The 18,265-nt window shown below is 36.8% G+C and overlaps 1 protein-coding gene across 1 annotated transcript in view; it reads left to right on the top strand.

Moving 5' to 3' along the window:
• Positions 1-18,265, top strand: part of LOC126176760 (low-density lipoprotein receptor-related protein 2) — a 235,558-nt gene that overhangs the window by 177,464 nt on the left and 39,829 nt on the right. Inside the window, exons 41-45 of the mRNA XM_049923928.1 lie at positions 2,793-3,004; positions 8,385-8,571; positions 11,980-12,199; positions 12,292-12,627; positions 13,991-14,246. Coding sequence (XP_049779885.1) covers positions 2,793-3,004; positions 8,385-8,571; positions 11,980-12,199; positions 12,292-12,627; positions 13,991-14,246 — 1,211 coding nt within the window. The remainder of the gene's footprint in view (positions 1-2,792; positions 3,005-8,384; positions 8,572-11,979; positions 12,200-12,291; positions 12,628-13,990; positions 14,247-18,265) is intronic.

Raw genomic sequence — 18,265 nt, 5'->3', positions numbered from 1 at the left:
GTGAAAATTTTTTTAAGAAATTTGTTCAGTGCCAAACCGTTGTCCCTGATAGTGTGTGTGTTTTTGGGATGGAGATGTGAAAGACAGTAATAGTGTGTGTTCATTTTAATTAATGTTGCAGTTAGAAGTAACAATATGAAAAAAATATCATTTACAATGTGCGGAGGGGTGGGACGTATGTGTCCCACTGGTATTTTTATTTGGGTCTATTTTGTCCCAGTGTACATGAAGTGAATGCTCATCTTGTATTTTCATCTATGAGGTATGGGCTGAACCGTAACTCCACCAACAAACTTGCTCAGGTTGTTCACTGGATAAGTTCTGAGTGTTTCGCTATAAGGGACTTGCGATCTTCAGCAGCTCTTTATAAAGTAATAATGTAATTATCATTTATCCTGTTTGTCACCCCAATTACCTTTCCTTCTGAGAAAACACCTTCACAACAGTGAAAAAGCCTATAATGTGTATTCACCAAACTGTACATCCCAAAAAAAAACAAAAGATTTTGTTTTTCGTAGGTGACTATGTACAGCTGAAGTGGTTGGCATCACTGGCTCAGCATAGTGTCATTGTGCCCCTCTGCCATTGCATTCATTGAATCTATACAAAAAATGCACATTGGCCAACTCGTCATCAATAAACCTATCCATAACACTGCTGTGTATCATTGTTAATGCATAACTAACACTGCCAGAAAACACAATTGTAGACAGAACTGAGCATTACTGAATACTAATTTGTAGACGAATTAAAGTGGACTTTACTTGTGTCAGCAGCAGGCACTGTGAGCAAGTGGAAACAAGAGACACAGCTGATACCATTCAAGTTTGCAGTGTTGTGCACTGTTTTCAGTATTTTCAGTACAATACAGATACAGTGGTAAATGGGGCAAGCAACTAAAGGAATGCAATAACGCTGTAATTAGAAACTGGAGATCATAGGTCTCATGTTCCAAAATACTCAGAAGATATGCCAGAACAACAACTGAAAGTTGTTAAGTGTAGTTTTGGTTCACACTGTATATTTTCCAAAAATCATGTGGACTGTATGATTACAAATATTTGACTTTTCAGTGGGTAAAGTAAAGGAAAGATGATCACTTGCTTTTAGGGGACTGTTGTGTGATGCATAGACACAGTATTAAATAGCTTTTGATCTCTGGCTCTTCTACTGGCAGAAAGTACACATGTTCACACACACAACCACACAGACACCTAAACACACACTACCGCAGCCACTGTGACACTTTAAAGCTAGTTAATACTGTGTTCTGTTATGTGTGTTCATGCATCACACATCAGTCTGCTAAAGGTGAGATTGCCTTTCCTTTATTTTATGTAATGTTCCATTCAGTAAGTTCCATTATTAAGTTTGCAGGGCACTCACAAGTTCCAATCAATAATTTTTTATTGACTGGTATAGCTCTATTAGAAAGAGTATTGTCAGAAACTGGAATTTACTTTGAAATGTAAATACCACAGTTTACTTGAACTGTAACTTCTACGTTCCTATTATGTTCTTGTCAAATCGAGCAAAACTGGTGTATAAAAAACATTGATTGGGACTTACAGCAGTCCTGCAAACTTAACTTCAACAGCTACTGCTTCTCCTGCCATCAGTGCCAGGTCTTTCTAAATTTCCATTATTGTTTGTCATTTCAGTAGATTATTTCAACTGACAAGATCTTTATATCTAAAAACAAAGATGATGTAACTTACCAAACGAAAGTGCTGGCATGTTGATAGACACACAAACAAACTCAAAAATACACACAAAATTCAAGCTTTCGCAACCAACGGTTGCTTCATCAGGAAAGAGGGAAGGAGAGGGAAAGACGAAAGGATGTGGGTTTTAAGGGAGAGGGTAAGGAGTCATTCCAATCCTGGGAGCGGAAAGACTTACCTTAGGGGGAAAAAAGGACAGGTATACACTCGCACAAACACACATATCCATCCGCATGTACACAGACACAAGCAGACATTTGTAAAGGCAAAGAGTTTGGGCTAAAAAAAATGTCTGCTTGTGTCTGTTTCCCTCTATTATATTCATATCATTAATTTGACAAGATCTTTATCATTACATGAAAATGCAAGTATCTCATGCAACAGTTACATGTATCCTACTTGTGATATGGTGTCAAACAGTTTTTGCACAAAGAAGTTTGACAATAACATGCAGCAAATTCTCACTGGTTCTTTGGTAACCTAAGTGGCACGTACATGTCTCAGTGGCAGTGGAAGAGTTGAGACATTTTTGTTACTGCTTTTCTTATGAATTATTGAGTGAGGTGGTTCACTTTTTACACTGGATTTATATTTTGGTTGGTGATGGCAAATCCCTTCCTGATCGTCTATCTAGCTTTTCTGTGCTTTCCTTCAGTCACATAAGGTAAATTCTTGGATGGTTCCTTTGAAACCTGTTTGCTGCCCTATTATCTAATCCACATCTCTACCAAGTCTCTAGTGATGTGTTCTCCGTGGGACATTGAATGTCAATCTTCCTTCCCTCAGAAAATTCTTGAATAAGAAATGGTGATTCTAAGAGACAGCTCCATCAGTTTTTCAGATTTTAAGTACTGGTTATTTACAGTGTTCGTGTTAATTTTTGGTTTTTATGTAGATTTGAGGATGTCTCATCGTGTTTCCAAAAATCTGTTTTCAATGCAATTTAACTGGAATATATCTTTTTACCATGAAAGACTGTAAAATGACAATTCACAAATTATGTTTCTTTATAATTTACAACAGTCCCGTAACAAAATAATATAGCTATAATTTTATTGAAAATTTTAGATGATAGAAAATGTGATGAGGAGACAGAATTTACATGCAATGAAAATAAGAAATGGAATCGTGCCCAATGTATTCCCAAGAAATGGCTTTGTGATGGTGACCCAGATTGTGTTGATGGGGCAGATGAAAACTCGACCCTCTTGAATTGCCCAACTCCAGCTCCTTGTGGTGAAGAACAGTTTAAGTGTGCCAATGGACGCTGCATTAACAAGGTAAATACTACTTAATTTTATTGTGCGCTGCCGCATAATTTATGACGGCAAAACTCTTGGATATTTCTGATCCTGTGTGCATTCTAAGTGCTGCATTTATTGCAACTAACATTATTCTTCCTGAAAGTTATAGTAACAATAAATAAAGTGCAATGTAGTGCCCCACATTTTTATTTCTGTCCGTCTTATTTGTGTACTCAGTTGGATTAGCATGTTGTGGTTTCTAATCATTTCTTTGCAGATTTTTGAGACAGGATCATCCTGCAACTAACAAGTTTGCTTTAGCATACTACAAATAATCGAATTAAAATATGAAAGCTTTTAATGTTGATAACAGTTCTAGGAAAATTCACATGAACTGTAGAGAATGAAACAAGTGATATCTAGAACCTTTGATTTGTATATGCCATCATACCGTCATCATCATCTTCTTCTTCTTCGTGTTTCTGTGTGCCAGTCTATGTTGATTGTTAGCTAGCAGCAGTAGAAGGTTCTCGGCAGAGCTTGTGATTTCCTATTAGAGAGTGTTTTAATATATTTAGCATCATCTGCAGCAATGTGCTCACTGCAAATCTACAAAACTCTAATGGCCATCACAAAAATAGACATGTCAAGTTCATCTTACATCCAACAGCATGGCCAGTTCTGATAATCTCAAATGTTAGTAAAAATTCCGAAAAAAGTTAGATATCTCTATTAGTAGTCTAGAACAAATTTGGACTGAAAATTAAATGAGAACATTCTCAAAGTTTGCAGATTCATTTGATACATATTTCTGGGGAAAACTTAAAAGTATTCCAAGATAAAAAAATAAAATACCATGAGAGGCATGAAACTGTTCCTCTTGTGTAAAGAAAAATGTCATCACTAATGAATTTGCATTCTGTTGGACCTGTAGAAACTTACAGTGAGAAATTGTTAAGAAAACTATAAAATTAATTTTGGTAGCATCTGAGACATCATTATTGTGCCGTGTGCCACAGTGCAAGTAATTACTTGCCAAATGAGCTTTTGCGTATTTGTTGTTTAATTTTTATTGTTGTTTCATATGGCTTCAATGTATTCTTCTATTTGCTTTCATTTAATGCTATAAAACTACACGAAAAAAAACTTTTTTCTGTTATGTCTGAATATGAGAAGGAACTAAAGTCGTTGCTGATTGCTGAGTTGATTACTGCCCACAACAAGCTGGAAGCAACACACTCAATATTTTGTCAGAGAAACTCAGAAGGTTGTTACCCTGTGGATTGGAAAGCTTTCACCCTGCCAGTAACTAATCCTGCAGCAGGAGACAATAAAATGAAAACTCAAATCTTATATCCTGCATCTAATGCTGTTGATCAACTATTTAAAACCAATATTTGATACAGATAGTAAAATGATGAAAGCCGTACTTTCATATATTTTAGTATAAGGATCATAATAAAAGGATAAAAGTGATTTTACATCTATACTCTGCAAGCAACCTTACAATCTGTGGCTGAGGGTTCGTCTGGTACCACGATCTGTTCCTATGTTCCCCATTCTATTTGTGAGTGGTGTGTGCAAAGAATGATTGTCAGTAAACCATGTTAGGTGTATTTTTTGGGATTTTTTCATTGCGGTCATTTTGTAAGATATATGTGGGAAGAAGTAAATTGTTGCCCGACTCTTTCTGGAACCACTCTCTTGGAATTTTAATAGTAAACTTCTCTGTGATGCACAACACTTCTGGAGTTTGTTGAGAATCATGGTAATGCTGTTGTGCCAACTAACCATCCTGTGATGAAACATATAACTTTTTGGTGGGTCTTGTCTATTTCTTCTATTAATCCAACCCAGTAATGGGTCCAGACCGATGTACAATACACAAGATTTGGTCAAACTAGTGTTTTGTAGATCACTTTACTCATGCACGAATAAGATTGCCTTAAAATTATTCTAATGAATCTCGCCTCGCGTCTGCTTTTCCTACTATTTGTTCTATTGGTCATTCCACATAGGTCACCCCAGATGGTTTCTCCTAGGCCGTTTCCAGTGATTTGTCACCAATAATGTTATCATACAATAGCGAATTTATTTGCCTATTTATCTGTAATATGTTACATTTATGTACCTTCATTGTCAACTGCAATCCCTGCTTCAGTCATTGACCTTCTGCAGGTTTTTCTGGTGTTTGCTAGTTTTCTGGGATTGCTAACTTCTTACAGACAACCACACCATTGCAAATAGTCTCATGGAGCTTCTGACATTATCTGCTAGATTAGTTACAACCAGTGACCAGTCTTCCCAGGTGTACTCCTGAAATTACCTGTACATCTGTTAAATTTATTCCATTAAGATTGATGTGTTGAGTTCTATCTGCAAGGATGTCTTGCATCCACTCACAAATCTGGTCCAATATTTGGTAGGCTCATATTTTTTCCACTTAACTACAATTCACAACTGTTTTGAATGCCTTCTAGAAGTCAAGGAATATGGCATCCATCTAGTTGCTGATGTCTGCAACAATGTGGATCGCATGGACAAAGATAGCAAGCCGAGTTTCAGAAATCTGTGTTTGTAGGATTCATGTTGTTTTATGTAGAGGAGATTTTCATTCTCCAGAAATATCATAATATATGAACATAAAACATGTTCCATTATTCTACAACAGACTGATGTCAGTGATATGGGCCTATAATTACATGTGTCTGTGCTATGACTTTTATTGAAAATGAGAGTGCCCTGCTTTTATTTCCCCAGTCACTAGGTACCCTTCATTGTCCCAGCAGACTGTGATAAACTTGATAAACTTCTGCTAGAAGAGGAGCAAGTTCTTTGTATAATCTCTGTAGAATCTCACAGTTATTACGTCTGGACTGAGATACTCAACAAACTTCATTAAGCGATTGTAGTCGGTTTTCTGTTCTGAGATAATGTGTCTCAGTACCTGACATTTTCATATTCATGTGATGAGTGTTGGTTCTTCATCATCTTGACCTGTTTAAGGTGTTTAATGAGGCCTACAGTTAGCCATTTCTTCCTCATTAACAGGAACAAAAAAGAAATTGACTAACAACTACACAGAGAATCTTCGGCATTGCCTCATTCAGTGACTAGAAGATATAAACTGCTATACTAAAGCAAAGCAGTTAAAAAATCAAGATGGCAGACCAATTATAATGTAGAACTCATTTCTCCAAGTGGTATTGATAAAGAAGCGAATAAAAGAGGAGCTAGGGAGGTGAAACAGTTTAGCAGATAGACATAATATAGAGGTTAATGCAGAATACATCAACAAAAAAGTGATTACCAAAACATAGGTAAAGCATAACACTACAACATTTTATAGTGAAAACAGAAGCCCATAACAAAAACAGAATCATGTCAAAATGCCCGATATGAATAAGAAATTGGAAATGGAGTACCTCGAGAAGAAAGAAAGAAATTGCTTACGAAGGTAAAAGGAAAAAGTGCTCATAGAGGCAAAGGAAACAACAAATATGATATGCGAGAGAAGGCTGTAATTCTATGGAAGTTTACTATAATTAGTGGTAGTACATTAACAAACGTAAATGTTGAAAGTGGATGCAAAATGGGTTGATGAAGTAAAAACTATAGTCGAAGTAGTTGAGATTGGCCCAAAAGATATTTAGACTAAAGAATCATTTCAGACTAAGGCCAATAACTTCAAGAGTTTACAAAAAAATTATCTGATACAGGATGGAGAACTTCAGTGAAAGAATGAAGACATTCTGGAAGGAGAAGAGACAAAGCAGTCATTAAGTTCATGTGTGCGACTCACAGTATGCCAAACTGTTGAAGAACAAGTAATTCAGCTTTCTGATAATCTACTGTCCCAGCTCTCCATAAATGTTACATTTGTTTTTTCATTCTTTGCTTAATTTACCAGATGTAGAATTTAGCAGTCAGTGATCTCGTAATATGTCGCCTTGTATCAAATTCCTATTATTAATGGGATTGATTGACATCTGTTAAATAATGTACACAACACTGCAGTAAGTAATTTTTAGTCTCTTCACAATATTCCCTTGTGATAATCAGCTTTTTATCAAGCAGGAGCCTCGATGTTTATAGCAGATAGGTAAGCTACACTCATTACTAATATTTGCACAGTTCTTTGGAGGCAAATTAATTCAAAATATGGTAGATATAGGCACTTCTCCTGAGCACTGATTCATAAATAGGTGATATTAGTATAATAAAAGTTTCCCTCTGATTCATTGTAAAATCCATTTCAACAAGCTACCAACTACATGTTGTATACATTTTGGTTCCTGAGAAGGAACTGACACATAGTAAATGTACAGTTTTGATACTGGACACAAATTAACTTATAAGTAAATGTACAGTTTTGATACTGGACACAAATTAACTTATAACATGATGTTTATGTTCTGGTATCAAAATAGAGGCTGACTAATAGCAATGTATAGATGTTAGTAATTTAACTACTTTCCAGACTGTTGTTGTTCTGTTTGCCACACCTATTTGTAGATGAGCACAGTATAAAAATTACAGAACATTGAAATACACAGCAATTATATGTTGGTTAGAGATACAAATGACAGTAAAATGAAAGGACACAAAGATACAATAGGAAAAAGAGAAATTCTGTTCAACTATGAGCTGTATAATTAGAAAATTCCAAAAATATCAGGCACTACATTATGAAGTTGAACTTAAATTTTTCAGACTGAATAATTAACGAATTAACAAATTATTCTGCCGAAAGTAGGCATTTTTGGGATGAAAAAAAAGAAAAGAAAAAAAAGAACTGTGCATCAAAACTATGGTACTGAGTTTTGGAAATAATCACAAGTTAGCATCGAAACATTTTGGAACACAGACATTGTGAATATGAATAACTTGTGAAATATGAAGTGTTTGGGAAAAGTTAGATGTTTGTTGAAAAGAGGAGAATGAGGGCTTTCAAACGAGCTGTGTTACTTTAGAAATAAACTCCTGTTTGTTCATTGAAAATTTCACCTCCACATGTTTTTTATGAATCGCAAACCCTGAATTTTTCTTTAAATAAAATAATTCCATAATAACCAATGGTATCACTATCATAAATAGTCTGTAAATATCAAGTGAATAGTATATTTCATTGGAATAAATCATGCATAAAAAATTAGCTATTGTGTGTAACTATTGCATATTCCTTTGTAACAGAATGAGATCAAATAAAGAAAAAAAAAAGTTAATACCAGGAATGGTATAAGAGAAATTATGATGGTCCTGCCTTACTTTCATACATCTACAATAAAAAGAATCAGTGGTTTCTTTAGACACATATGTTTGTTTGACTTCTCAGTCAGCTGTATTCATTTTTATTCTAACTTTATGTGTACTATCAACATTTTATTGATTTGGGCTCATTTGAACTCACATTTAGGGTTGGGTATGTGACCATGATAATGACTGCGGTGATGGAACAGATGAAGGGAAATTCTGTAATTCTCAGTACAAAACATGCAGTCCTCAAGAATTTACTTGTCAAAACTTCAAATGCATTCGTCGTACCTACCATTGTGATGGGGAAGATGACTGTGGCGATGGTTCTGATGAGTTCAATTGTCCAGGTAAGATACAGCAAATTGATTTGTGCATATCAGTAAATGCTGATGGTTATTAAAGTCACTAAAACATTTCAGTAAAGCAAAGTGTCTGCGTGGTGTTGAGGGTAGAATAATGTTGTATTGTGTTTGTGATTCATTTATTTGGTGTCAGTTACAAGTCATATAACTACATTCTTTGTTATTTGATTCTCGAGAGAAAATAATAATTAGAAGCAAAATTGGTTTACTGTATAATATTTAAAAAAAATTAGTTTAGACATGGACGTAACACCTGTAAATATTTCTGGCTAGCGGATATGGTATTAAGAGCTCTTGGAATGTCTTGAGTTGCATCACTGTTCAGTAGTATTTCTAGAATACACAATAAATAATGATTAAGAGACTACAGCTATGTACAATGTCTTGTTGTATGACATACATATTTAGTTGTGAAATACGTACGTGGTCCAGTAAACAGACTACACTAATTTTGTGTCAGAGATGTGCTACAAATAGATGAGCATTAAAAAATGATAGTTTTTGTGTAACACTCTATAGTAAAAATTTTTACGTAGCACTGTATAATAAATTGTTTTTAACTGTTACAATTGTTAAAAATTGTCGACATACATGAAAGTTGTTCTTTAGGCTATAAGGTTTATTCACCCTGCTCACTGATCAGAATACCAATTTAGGTACACAGATTCATTTTTCAGTCCCATGTGGAGTTTAAACCATGATTTTATTTGTAAGTTATCATTTATTTTTATGACAGGCTTACTGTGCATAATTTTATTGAGATCAACAAAGAAATTAATTAAATAGTTTGATTGATCTCACCCCTGTTCAGAGGCTCTTCACTTTCCACTTTAAAGATACAGTATACTTGCTATTACATGCAGATTATTGAGATTAGGGTAATTTTTTGTAGTGGTTTAGCCAGAAATAAGTAAAAGCTGTCCATGTTTCAGGCATGATTACCAAAAATACTAAGTTTTTTCATGAAGCAATCGTGTTAGAGGGAGAATTTAATGTCTTGTGTGGATAGCTAACCAGGCTCAAACAGTGTCATGTGATTTGCAAACTTACTGTGCAAGGATAGTGGCTTAGTTCAAATGTTGTGGCAGCTGATGTCTTCCAGGAAGAGGCCCAGAAATTTGTGGAATAAGAGAATTTCACACATGACCAAATTTATGATGCGGATGAAAGTGCTATGTATTGGAAATGTCTACCAACCACAACCCTTGCTTATAGGAGAAAAGTTTGTGCTCCTACAGATAAGTCATCTAAAGAATGCATTACAATTTTGTGCACCAAAATGCTTCTGGGAACCACAAACTGAAACTACTAGTGATTGGAGAAAAACTGTAGCATTCAAGGATATCACAGCTAAGGATTTCCTGTGCGTTTTTATGACCAAACAGGAGCTTGGATAGCGAAATTTTCAAAAACTGGTTCCACCCACATTTTTTATCACAAGTTTGGCGATTTATAGAAGAGAAAGGATTGCCACAAAAGGCTGTTCTATTGCTTGATAGTGCCTGTTCATATCTTGATGATAAGATCCTCCTACCTGATGATGGTCTCACTGTAACGAAGTTTTTACCTCCTAACGTGACAGCCATTGCACAGCCAATGGACCAAGGCATAATTGCATAGGTAAAATGGCACTAGCAAGCTGGTCTATGTTAGTTGATGAGGATGATTTGGTGGTGTTCTGGAAGAATTTGGCAATTCTAGATGCCATATGCTGGATTGCTGATGGCTGGTAGGAATCAGCCCGCATACACTAGTTCGATCCTGGAGGAAAATTCTTCCACATATAGAAGAAAGTGATTTTCAAGGTGTTAGTGATGAAGAAATAATGACTGCACAAATAATGAATCTAGAAATTGGTTTAAAAGTTTTTGAATCTGTTGATGAAGAAAATTTGAATGAGTGGCAGAAGATCAATGCATGGGAAGCCGTCTTTCAGTAATGAGGGGCACGAAAATTGTGACTGCTGTTTCACAATAAAACAAAGAAGAGGACAGTGAATATGAAAATGGGGATGAAGACAATGACCTTGTCAGTCATTTTGCCACACTGCAATGTGCTGAAACTCTTCTAGACTATATGGGTCAGAGAGGGTATCAGTACAAAAACATAATTGTGGCAAAAGAAATTTGAAATGCTCTGCAGAAAAATGTCAACTCCTTTCACAAGCAGACCAACATCACAGAATATGTTTATAAATAAACAAGGCTACAGTACTTAGGCATAGAACTTCAATAAATTTTTGAACAAAAAATACATGTTTGAAAATATCTCTGTTATTCGTGTTTTTTTTTATTATTCTTGCATTTCTCCCCCGTATTATCCCAAATAATCATGAGTATACTGTACTCCAATTTCCTTTCAGTCTGAAGCTTTGAGTCATGCTGAGGCAGCACAGTTGGTGGCAAAAGGCAGGAATTTGAGGTCGAATCCTGTTCTGGCGCACATTTGCAGCTTGTTTCTTATAACAAAGGCGCCGCTTATATTCTGCATGGAATGTGAGAATTCTTTTTCAGTTTTCATGCCACCTTTTCTCAGGAGATTGTATTTTGAGTTAAACTTCTTTGTGTCAAAGACCTGCCTCCATAGCTGAGTGATAGGAGTAGATGGCTCCCAGGCGGAGGACCCGGATTCGATTCTCATTAGTGCCAATAATGTTTCCTTGGTGGGAGGACTGATACAGGGTGGACTCAAGCTGATGATGCCGATTGAGGAGCTACTTGATCACTAAGTAGTGGCTCCTAGGTTTGGCATGTTGGCAAAGAGAGCAGGAGGGAGGTGTACTAACCACATGCCCCTCCTTGCGGCATGATACTGTGTGGCAGAGGATGACATTGTAGCCAGTCAACATGCCTTGGACGTTCAGGGTCAGGATGAGGAGCGTGTGTGTGTGTGTGTGTGTGTGTGTGTGTGTGTGTGTGTGTGTGTGTGTCAAAAGGAAAATTCGCTTGAGAAAATTATAAAATTGCAAGGAGACAAAGTGACTACCCAGTACTCACCAACAGGAGGTACGATCCAGTAAGGGTGATAAGCACATTAAATAAATAAATAAATAAAGCATCATTCATACCTTTCAGATCTGTTAGTGTGCTCCTCAGATATGAATGAAGGGTACGTTGGTAAGGAGGGGTTAGTCATTATTTCTTAAGAAGGAACTAATAATTCTGAAAGCTATGAATAGTTTTCTTTTTTCTCTATTTTTCGTGTATCTCTCGGATATCTGGTATTTTGACTGTTGTAGAAAAGTAGCAGCCAGCCGTTCTGTCTGCTCATAATTTTACAACATGATTAAGCCTTTACAACTCTTTGAGTTCTGCTTTCAGTTTCCTTGTTGACATTTCCTATTGTTGAATCTGGGATCACCTGTTACTCTTACATGTTTGTATCTTATTTCAGAGAAAAATAAGACATGCCCACAAGGAAAATTCCGATGTAACAATGGAGACTGCATCGATAGCAGTTTGGTGTGTAATAAGGTATCTGACTGTTCTGACGATTCTGACGAGCCTCTGCATTGCAATGTTGACGAGTGTGCCAAAGTAGAAGTGCATCAGTGTGGACACAAGTGTGTGGACACACCCACAGGATATTACTGTGAATGTAACCAAGGATACAAGTGAGTTCACAAAAAAAGTGCTTGTCCAAATATAGAATTCTGTTTGAACTTTCATAAAAGAATGTTTCTCATATTCTGTTGTTTCTTTCCAGGTTAATGCCAGACAATAAAGCTTGTATAGATATAGATGAATGTTTGGAAACCCCTGGAGTTTGTTCACAGTACTGTTCAAATACACCTGGTTCTTATTACTGCAAATGTAATGATGCATTTTATGAGAGAGAAACAGATGAACATACATGTAAAAGGAGAGATGGCACAAAACCCTGGCTGATATTTACCAACAAGTATTACATACGGAACATGTCACTGGATGCTACACAATATTCATTAGTCCATCAGGACCTCATGAATGTAGTAGCACTGGATTTTGATTATAAGGACCAGTACTTGTACTTCTGTGATGTCAGTGCTAAGACAATCTATAGGTAAATTGAAGTAGTTCTACTCTGTACAATAACATTAATTTACTGGTGAAAATTATAATCATCCAGTGAAATTTGATCACTCACTGACATTTTGTGATGTATGCCATTACTTAAAGATTTATTCTAGGACCCCCATAAGATCCAAACAAAGAGCTTGCTTAAAGTCCTGATAAGTTTAATTTTAATATTTTATCCATCTTCAGCAACTGTAGCTTATATCAAAATAATCAGTAGTCATTTGTATAAAAGAAATTTTAATTTGCTTAACCGGTTTCAGGCACTTAGTGCCGTCCTTCAGAAGGTTATAATTATGTCATTATTTGTGTGAGTCAACAATATTAATTTACAACATTAAAATGGCTCTACAGCTATTGTGCTCACTTTGAACTAATATAATAGTTCTACTGTGACAAAAAAAGCAATAAATTCAAATTAACATTGACCACTAGAATAATTGATGTATGGCATAACACATTAGCAATTTTTTCTAGCATGAAGGAACTAGCGTTCCAGAACATTAAGTTGCAAGCAAATAAATGGATCACAGTGATCAGGGTCAATGATTTCTTTATTTTCTAAATCAAGCAGCTGTATTTAAAAAGCTGAAGGAGCAACAAAGTAGGCATACATAATCCTCTGTGATTGAAAAATATGTAGCTTATTCTCCCTCTTCCAATAAATATGTAACTGTTGTGGACATATTTAGACTGTTTCTGTAGAAGTCCAAAGAAGAACTCTGTAAAGATATCAAAATTAGTAATCTTGTATTTACAGAGGTAATAGAGTTTTTTAAAGATTAATTCTTTACGTGCTTATTTGATGTTATAATTAAAATATTCAAGGTCAGGAAGGAAATATAGGTGGGTGGGCGGGGGGTGGGGGTGGGGGTGTAATGCCACCTCAATCCATTGATGTTGATATATTGTAATGCAGGAATATTTTCTTTACTTCCCAGGAAATGCCTGTGTTCTGATAAGTCTCTTAATTTGTTCTGATTCTTTTGTTGCTGCAGTATTTCACTAACTGAAAAAGACAAACATAAATAAATTTGTCAAGCTATGGTTGAAGTTAGGACACAATTGCTGTCTCCATTCATTGATGCAACTCTGTGATATTAGGCAGTCGTCTGATGACATCACAAACAGACCATTTCATGAGCATGTGTAAAGAGTTTGGCTTTAAATGTGAATCTGCCAGCTGAGTGCTTATACCCCTAATGATGATGTTGTGATGTGTGGCATTGAGAGACAAATGTTAGACAGAGAATTATTCTTTGGACCACTGTGTGAGGCCTGTGAAACAAAAATCACCAATGGCTCAATGAATATTGTTTCTATTGTTCAATTTTTTTCTCTTGTTGCAGATCTCCAATTGGTAGCACAGACAACAACCAGACAAAGGAGCCAGTTATTCGCCATGATAGCCACGGTTTAGAGGGCCTTGCTGTGGACTGGGTTGGCCGCAAGCTGTATTGGCTTGACCGGCACAGTAAGAATCTGGATGTTGCTGAACTGGATGGCCGCAGCAGGAAGACTATCATGTCTGGCATTGCAGACCCACGTGCAGTTGTAGTGCATCCTGGCATTGGTTACCTCTACTTTACCAGCTGGCATCTGCAGGTAACCTTTCAAGCATGTCTTAAGTATTAACATATTTTGTTAACACCAAGTGCACAGGAACAATGATTTGGTGACATGACACTATGAAAGACAGCTTCAAATCCTCTGTATATGAGAAACTACAGTAATCACTTCAGGCTACTGTTACTAAACAGCATTATGGTCTGTTCCTTTCCACAACCTCTCCAAACAGAGTTAATGACCCATTTCTAGCAAAATAATGGTAAATGAGAAGATAACACCCTTGATCACACGCAGACAATTGTACAGGCACAAATGTACACCCAAACAAACACACACCCATGTGCATACACACACAAAATTACTCAAAAATGTTTTGGACCACCCTCATGACTAACATGATTTGTGTTTTTGGATTAGAAAGCTCTTTTCTAATATTCTTTTGACCATAAGAAGTCACTGTGTAATGAGGGTGAAAGTAGCCCGGCATTAACAGTGCTGCTTTGTGTGTGCGCTGTCTCCAGTTGTGAAGTGGACAACATGGTACGTGTGCACTTGTAAATCTGTCAGACTGCCATGAAAGGTTATGTCAAGCTTCGACCATGTTCACAGCATCAGTTTGAGGTAAAAAGAGTTGCTAGAGTGGGAAGTTACCCACCAAACTAGTGGACACCACAGCACTGTCATCTTCACATTCACCTGCTGTCGTGAGACTCAAAATATTGAAGATCTGCCTTGTAGTTGTCACCTGCACTCAACAAAACTAACTGATAACTACAATCTAGACATTGATAGCTAATAATTATTCTGAGGAGAAAGCAACAGAATAGCACACTGGCTTTTTGGAGGCAAATGGGAGGACTGGGTGGACTCTAAAACAGTATGGAATCATTTCTACATGTTCAATTTGGCCTTCAGTGTCCATTAGGCACAACATTTCTAACGTTTTTCGGACGACAAGAGACAGCGTGGTATTGGGTTGCAAGGCACACACGTCTCTCAATTCAGTTAACTTGCTCGTTGTGTGTAGCTGATCCTCTTCTCTGGGTAATCAGCTTTATTGATCTCCCACAAGCTTCTTCTCCGAAGACTATAGCTGGTTATTTATTAAAATACTTTTCTATCCTTGAAATAATTTTGATACTCGTATAATACTTTTCAGTTCAATCACTTTATATTTTCAACTTTCACAGATAATAACTTCTGCAAGCTAACTTATTCCTTACACGTTAGACTTATTTACACATATTCAAATAGCATTCATGTGTCTTGTTTCATTCATAGCCAAGACATGAAATAATTTGAAAGTGTCTAGTCTCAAGCGAGTCCAATACATGAATGTGCATAGCAATCTATATTCAATTGTTCAATAGTATTTTTTACAATCACCACAGACACTAATATATCAAAGAATACGACATAATTATTCGTTGCGTTCTCACGTCTTCTGTGGCGCTGGTGGCAAACACTTGTTGTCGTCAGTGACTTGCCCCTCTCCCACTCTTCTAATAACAAACTTCTGACCTGCACATAGAAACAGCTGGATCACTAGAAATGTTCTCACTCCCCGCACTTGTACCTAAAATATCGGATGTTTGAGACGGTTAAGGCCGAGTGTTTCTAGAATTTACCCCAAAATTCTTGAGGCACTACACAGTGCAAACTCCACAGCACCATGGTACATGAAGAAGGTGAGAGAGGGATCAGTGGAATGGAATCTGGATCAGTGGTGTAGGATTCTGTCATCAATGAATGCACGGTTTGTCTGATATCTGGCAGTCATTGTAGAAGAGTGTGGAACCATCTGAGTACCAAGACAGGACCAGTAGGGAGGTATTTAATCTTGTTTTGGGGTGGTATCATGTAGGGATCTCTGAACGTTTTCATTGCTATAAAGGATAATTTGAGATCTGTGCAGTATCAACCAACCTATTATTCAGTTCTACTGTCAACATTTTGGCAATGGGTCTGTCTTTAGATACAAAATGCATGAGCATGTTGCTTCCACTTCTTGAACATCTTCACCCAGGTGACAAGAATTAACTGAATGGAATGGGCTACTGCATCTGCAGACATGATATCAATTGAGATTGCTTGGGACCAGGTGGAGCTTGCAGTGCATTGTTGCAGGTACGCTCCTCACATACTGGAGGACCTCATGAGGGCTGCCATGAAAGAGTGGTAAATCTTGACCACTTTGCAAACTGCATGCCAAGGAGAATCCAACCATCCAAGGGGTATAGCAAAACTGTATTGAATGTTACCTTACACCAGATTTTAATTCTGAAGCTGAGAGAAGATATGTTCTTTTGAACAGACCGTCTTATTTATTTTGATTGTTGTTTTGTTTAACAATTTTGTAAGACTTATCCTATCCCACACATATTCACAAGTATGCATGTAATAGAAACATCAGTTTTCCACATTTGACTCCAGAACACCTTCATCATTGTTTTTGTAGTGCACAATGAACAACTCTTCAGATTTCACCGTGCGAGATCTTTATTTACCTGTAATGACTTTTTGTGCATTCACATTAATAATATCACATTATAAAATTAGTTGATGTACACGAAAAATAGAACATGTTAGATACTATAGTTCAGACAGGTTTCAATAAATATTTGCTGTTATCAATATATTGGAACTGGACATATACAAGACATACTGCTGTAGATGGTGAAGTTCAAAGCCTTTTAAATGTATATACACATTTTTCAATTAATAACTGTTTCAACTTGTACTTAGAACACTAGGCAACCTGTTAAAGAAATACCTTCAAGCAGCAACTGGTTTATTTACTGTAATTATGAGTGTGTATATTCATTATGTTACTTTATACATTCTCTTTTACGAACATGATTGTGATAAGAACATATACAGAGTACACAATTAGTAAATTACACTTAATGAAATAATACTTACAATGTTGGCATTTACTCTGTTAGTCGTTACTCTTAACTGCCTGTATATTTTACCCTTGTAGATTGCACAGTGTCCCCCCCCCCCCCCACCCCCCCCCCCCACCCCCCCCACACACACACACGCACACAAACACACACACACACACACACACACACACACACACACCAAATCACAATCTGTTGTTACAGATATGTGTAGATAAACCCATAGTCAATTTGTTTTAAGACAGTGGGAGTTGCTATGGTTATGAGCTATCTTTTTCGTGGATGTAGCTGGTATGCTCTTTCCACCTAAGATGCCCATTCATCACAACGCTTAAAATAAAACCATTTACTGCATCAGTTACTAGTTTACTTTCCTACTACGCATTTCAATGGTTCACACAATCGTCTTCTCATGGAGAACTGTGTAACATTTTATAGTTACAGAGAACTGTATAGCTACATCTTGGTGTCGTTTAAGAAAACAGCCATCTTTTCACAGCAGCAGACCATGTGCAAGGCAAGTCATGTTTCATCTTTTGATTGGAAGTAGATTCGAAAGGATACTGCATACTGCTACTAGTTGCATGTGCTCTTCGCCATACATTATGTTCACACTGTCTCTCTGAAGATGTTCTGGTAGCCAGTGGGAAGACTCGTATGATGATGTCCAAAGGCTGGTATGGTGCAGATTCCTAAACTAGTCTATCCTAAGAGTTCATCTTTATATAACTACTGCAACCAACATTCACTTGAATCTGCTTACTATGCTCATGCTGTGATCTTCCTCTACAAGTTTTGCCCCCACATTTCCTTCCATTACATGACTGACTATTCCTTCATGCCTCGGGATGTGTCCCATCAACTTATCCCTTCCTTTAGTCAAGTTGTGCCATAAATGTCTTTTTTCCTCCTGATTAGCTACTCGATTTACTCATCTAATCTTCAGGATTCATCTATAGCATCACATTTCAAAAGCTTCTATCCTCTTCTTACCTAAACTGTTTGGCATCCACATTTTGCCTCCAGACAGTACAAGTACCTGTGTGCTAGATACGCCAGACCTACACCTGGACGTATGGTCTCGGGTGTGATTTCGCGTGACAGTAGGAGCACTCTCATTGTTATCCCACACGCCCTTGCACTCAGGAG

Source organism: Schistocerca cancellata, chromosome 3 (genome assembly GCF_023864275.1).
Source record: "Schistocerca cancellata isolate TAMUIC-IGC-003103 chromosome 3, iqSchCanc2.1, whole genome shotgun sequence".
Lineage (NCBI taxonomy): Eukaryota > Metazoa > Arthropoda > Insecta > Orthoptera > Acrididae > Schistocerca > Schistocerca cancellata.
The sequence above is the reverse complement of the archived record's forward strand: the minus strand, read 5'-3'. Positions and strand labels throughout refer to the sequence as shown.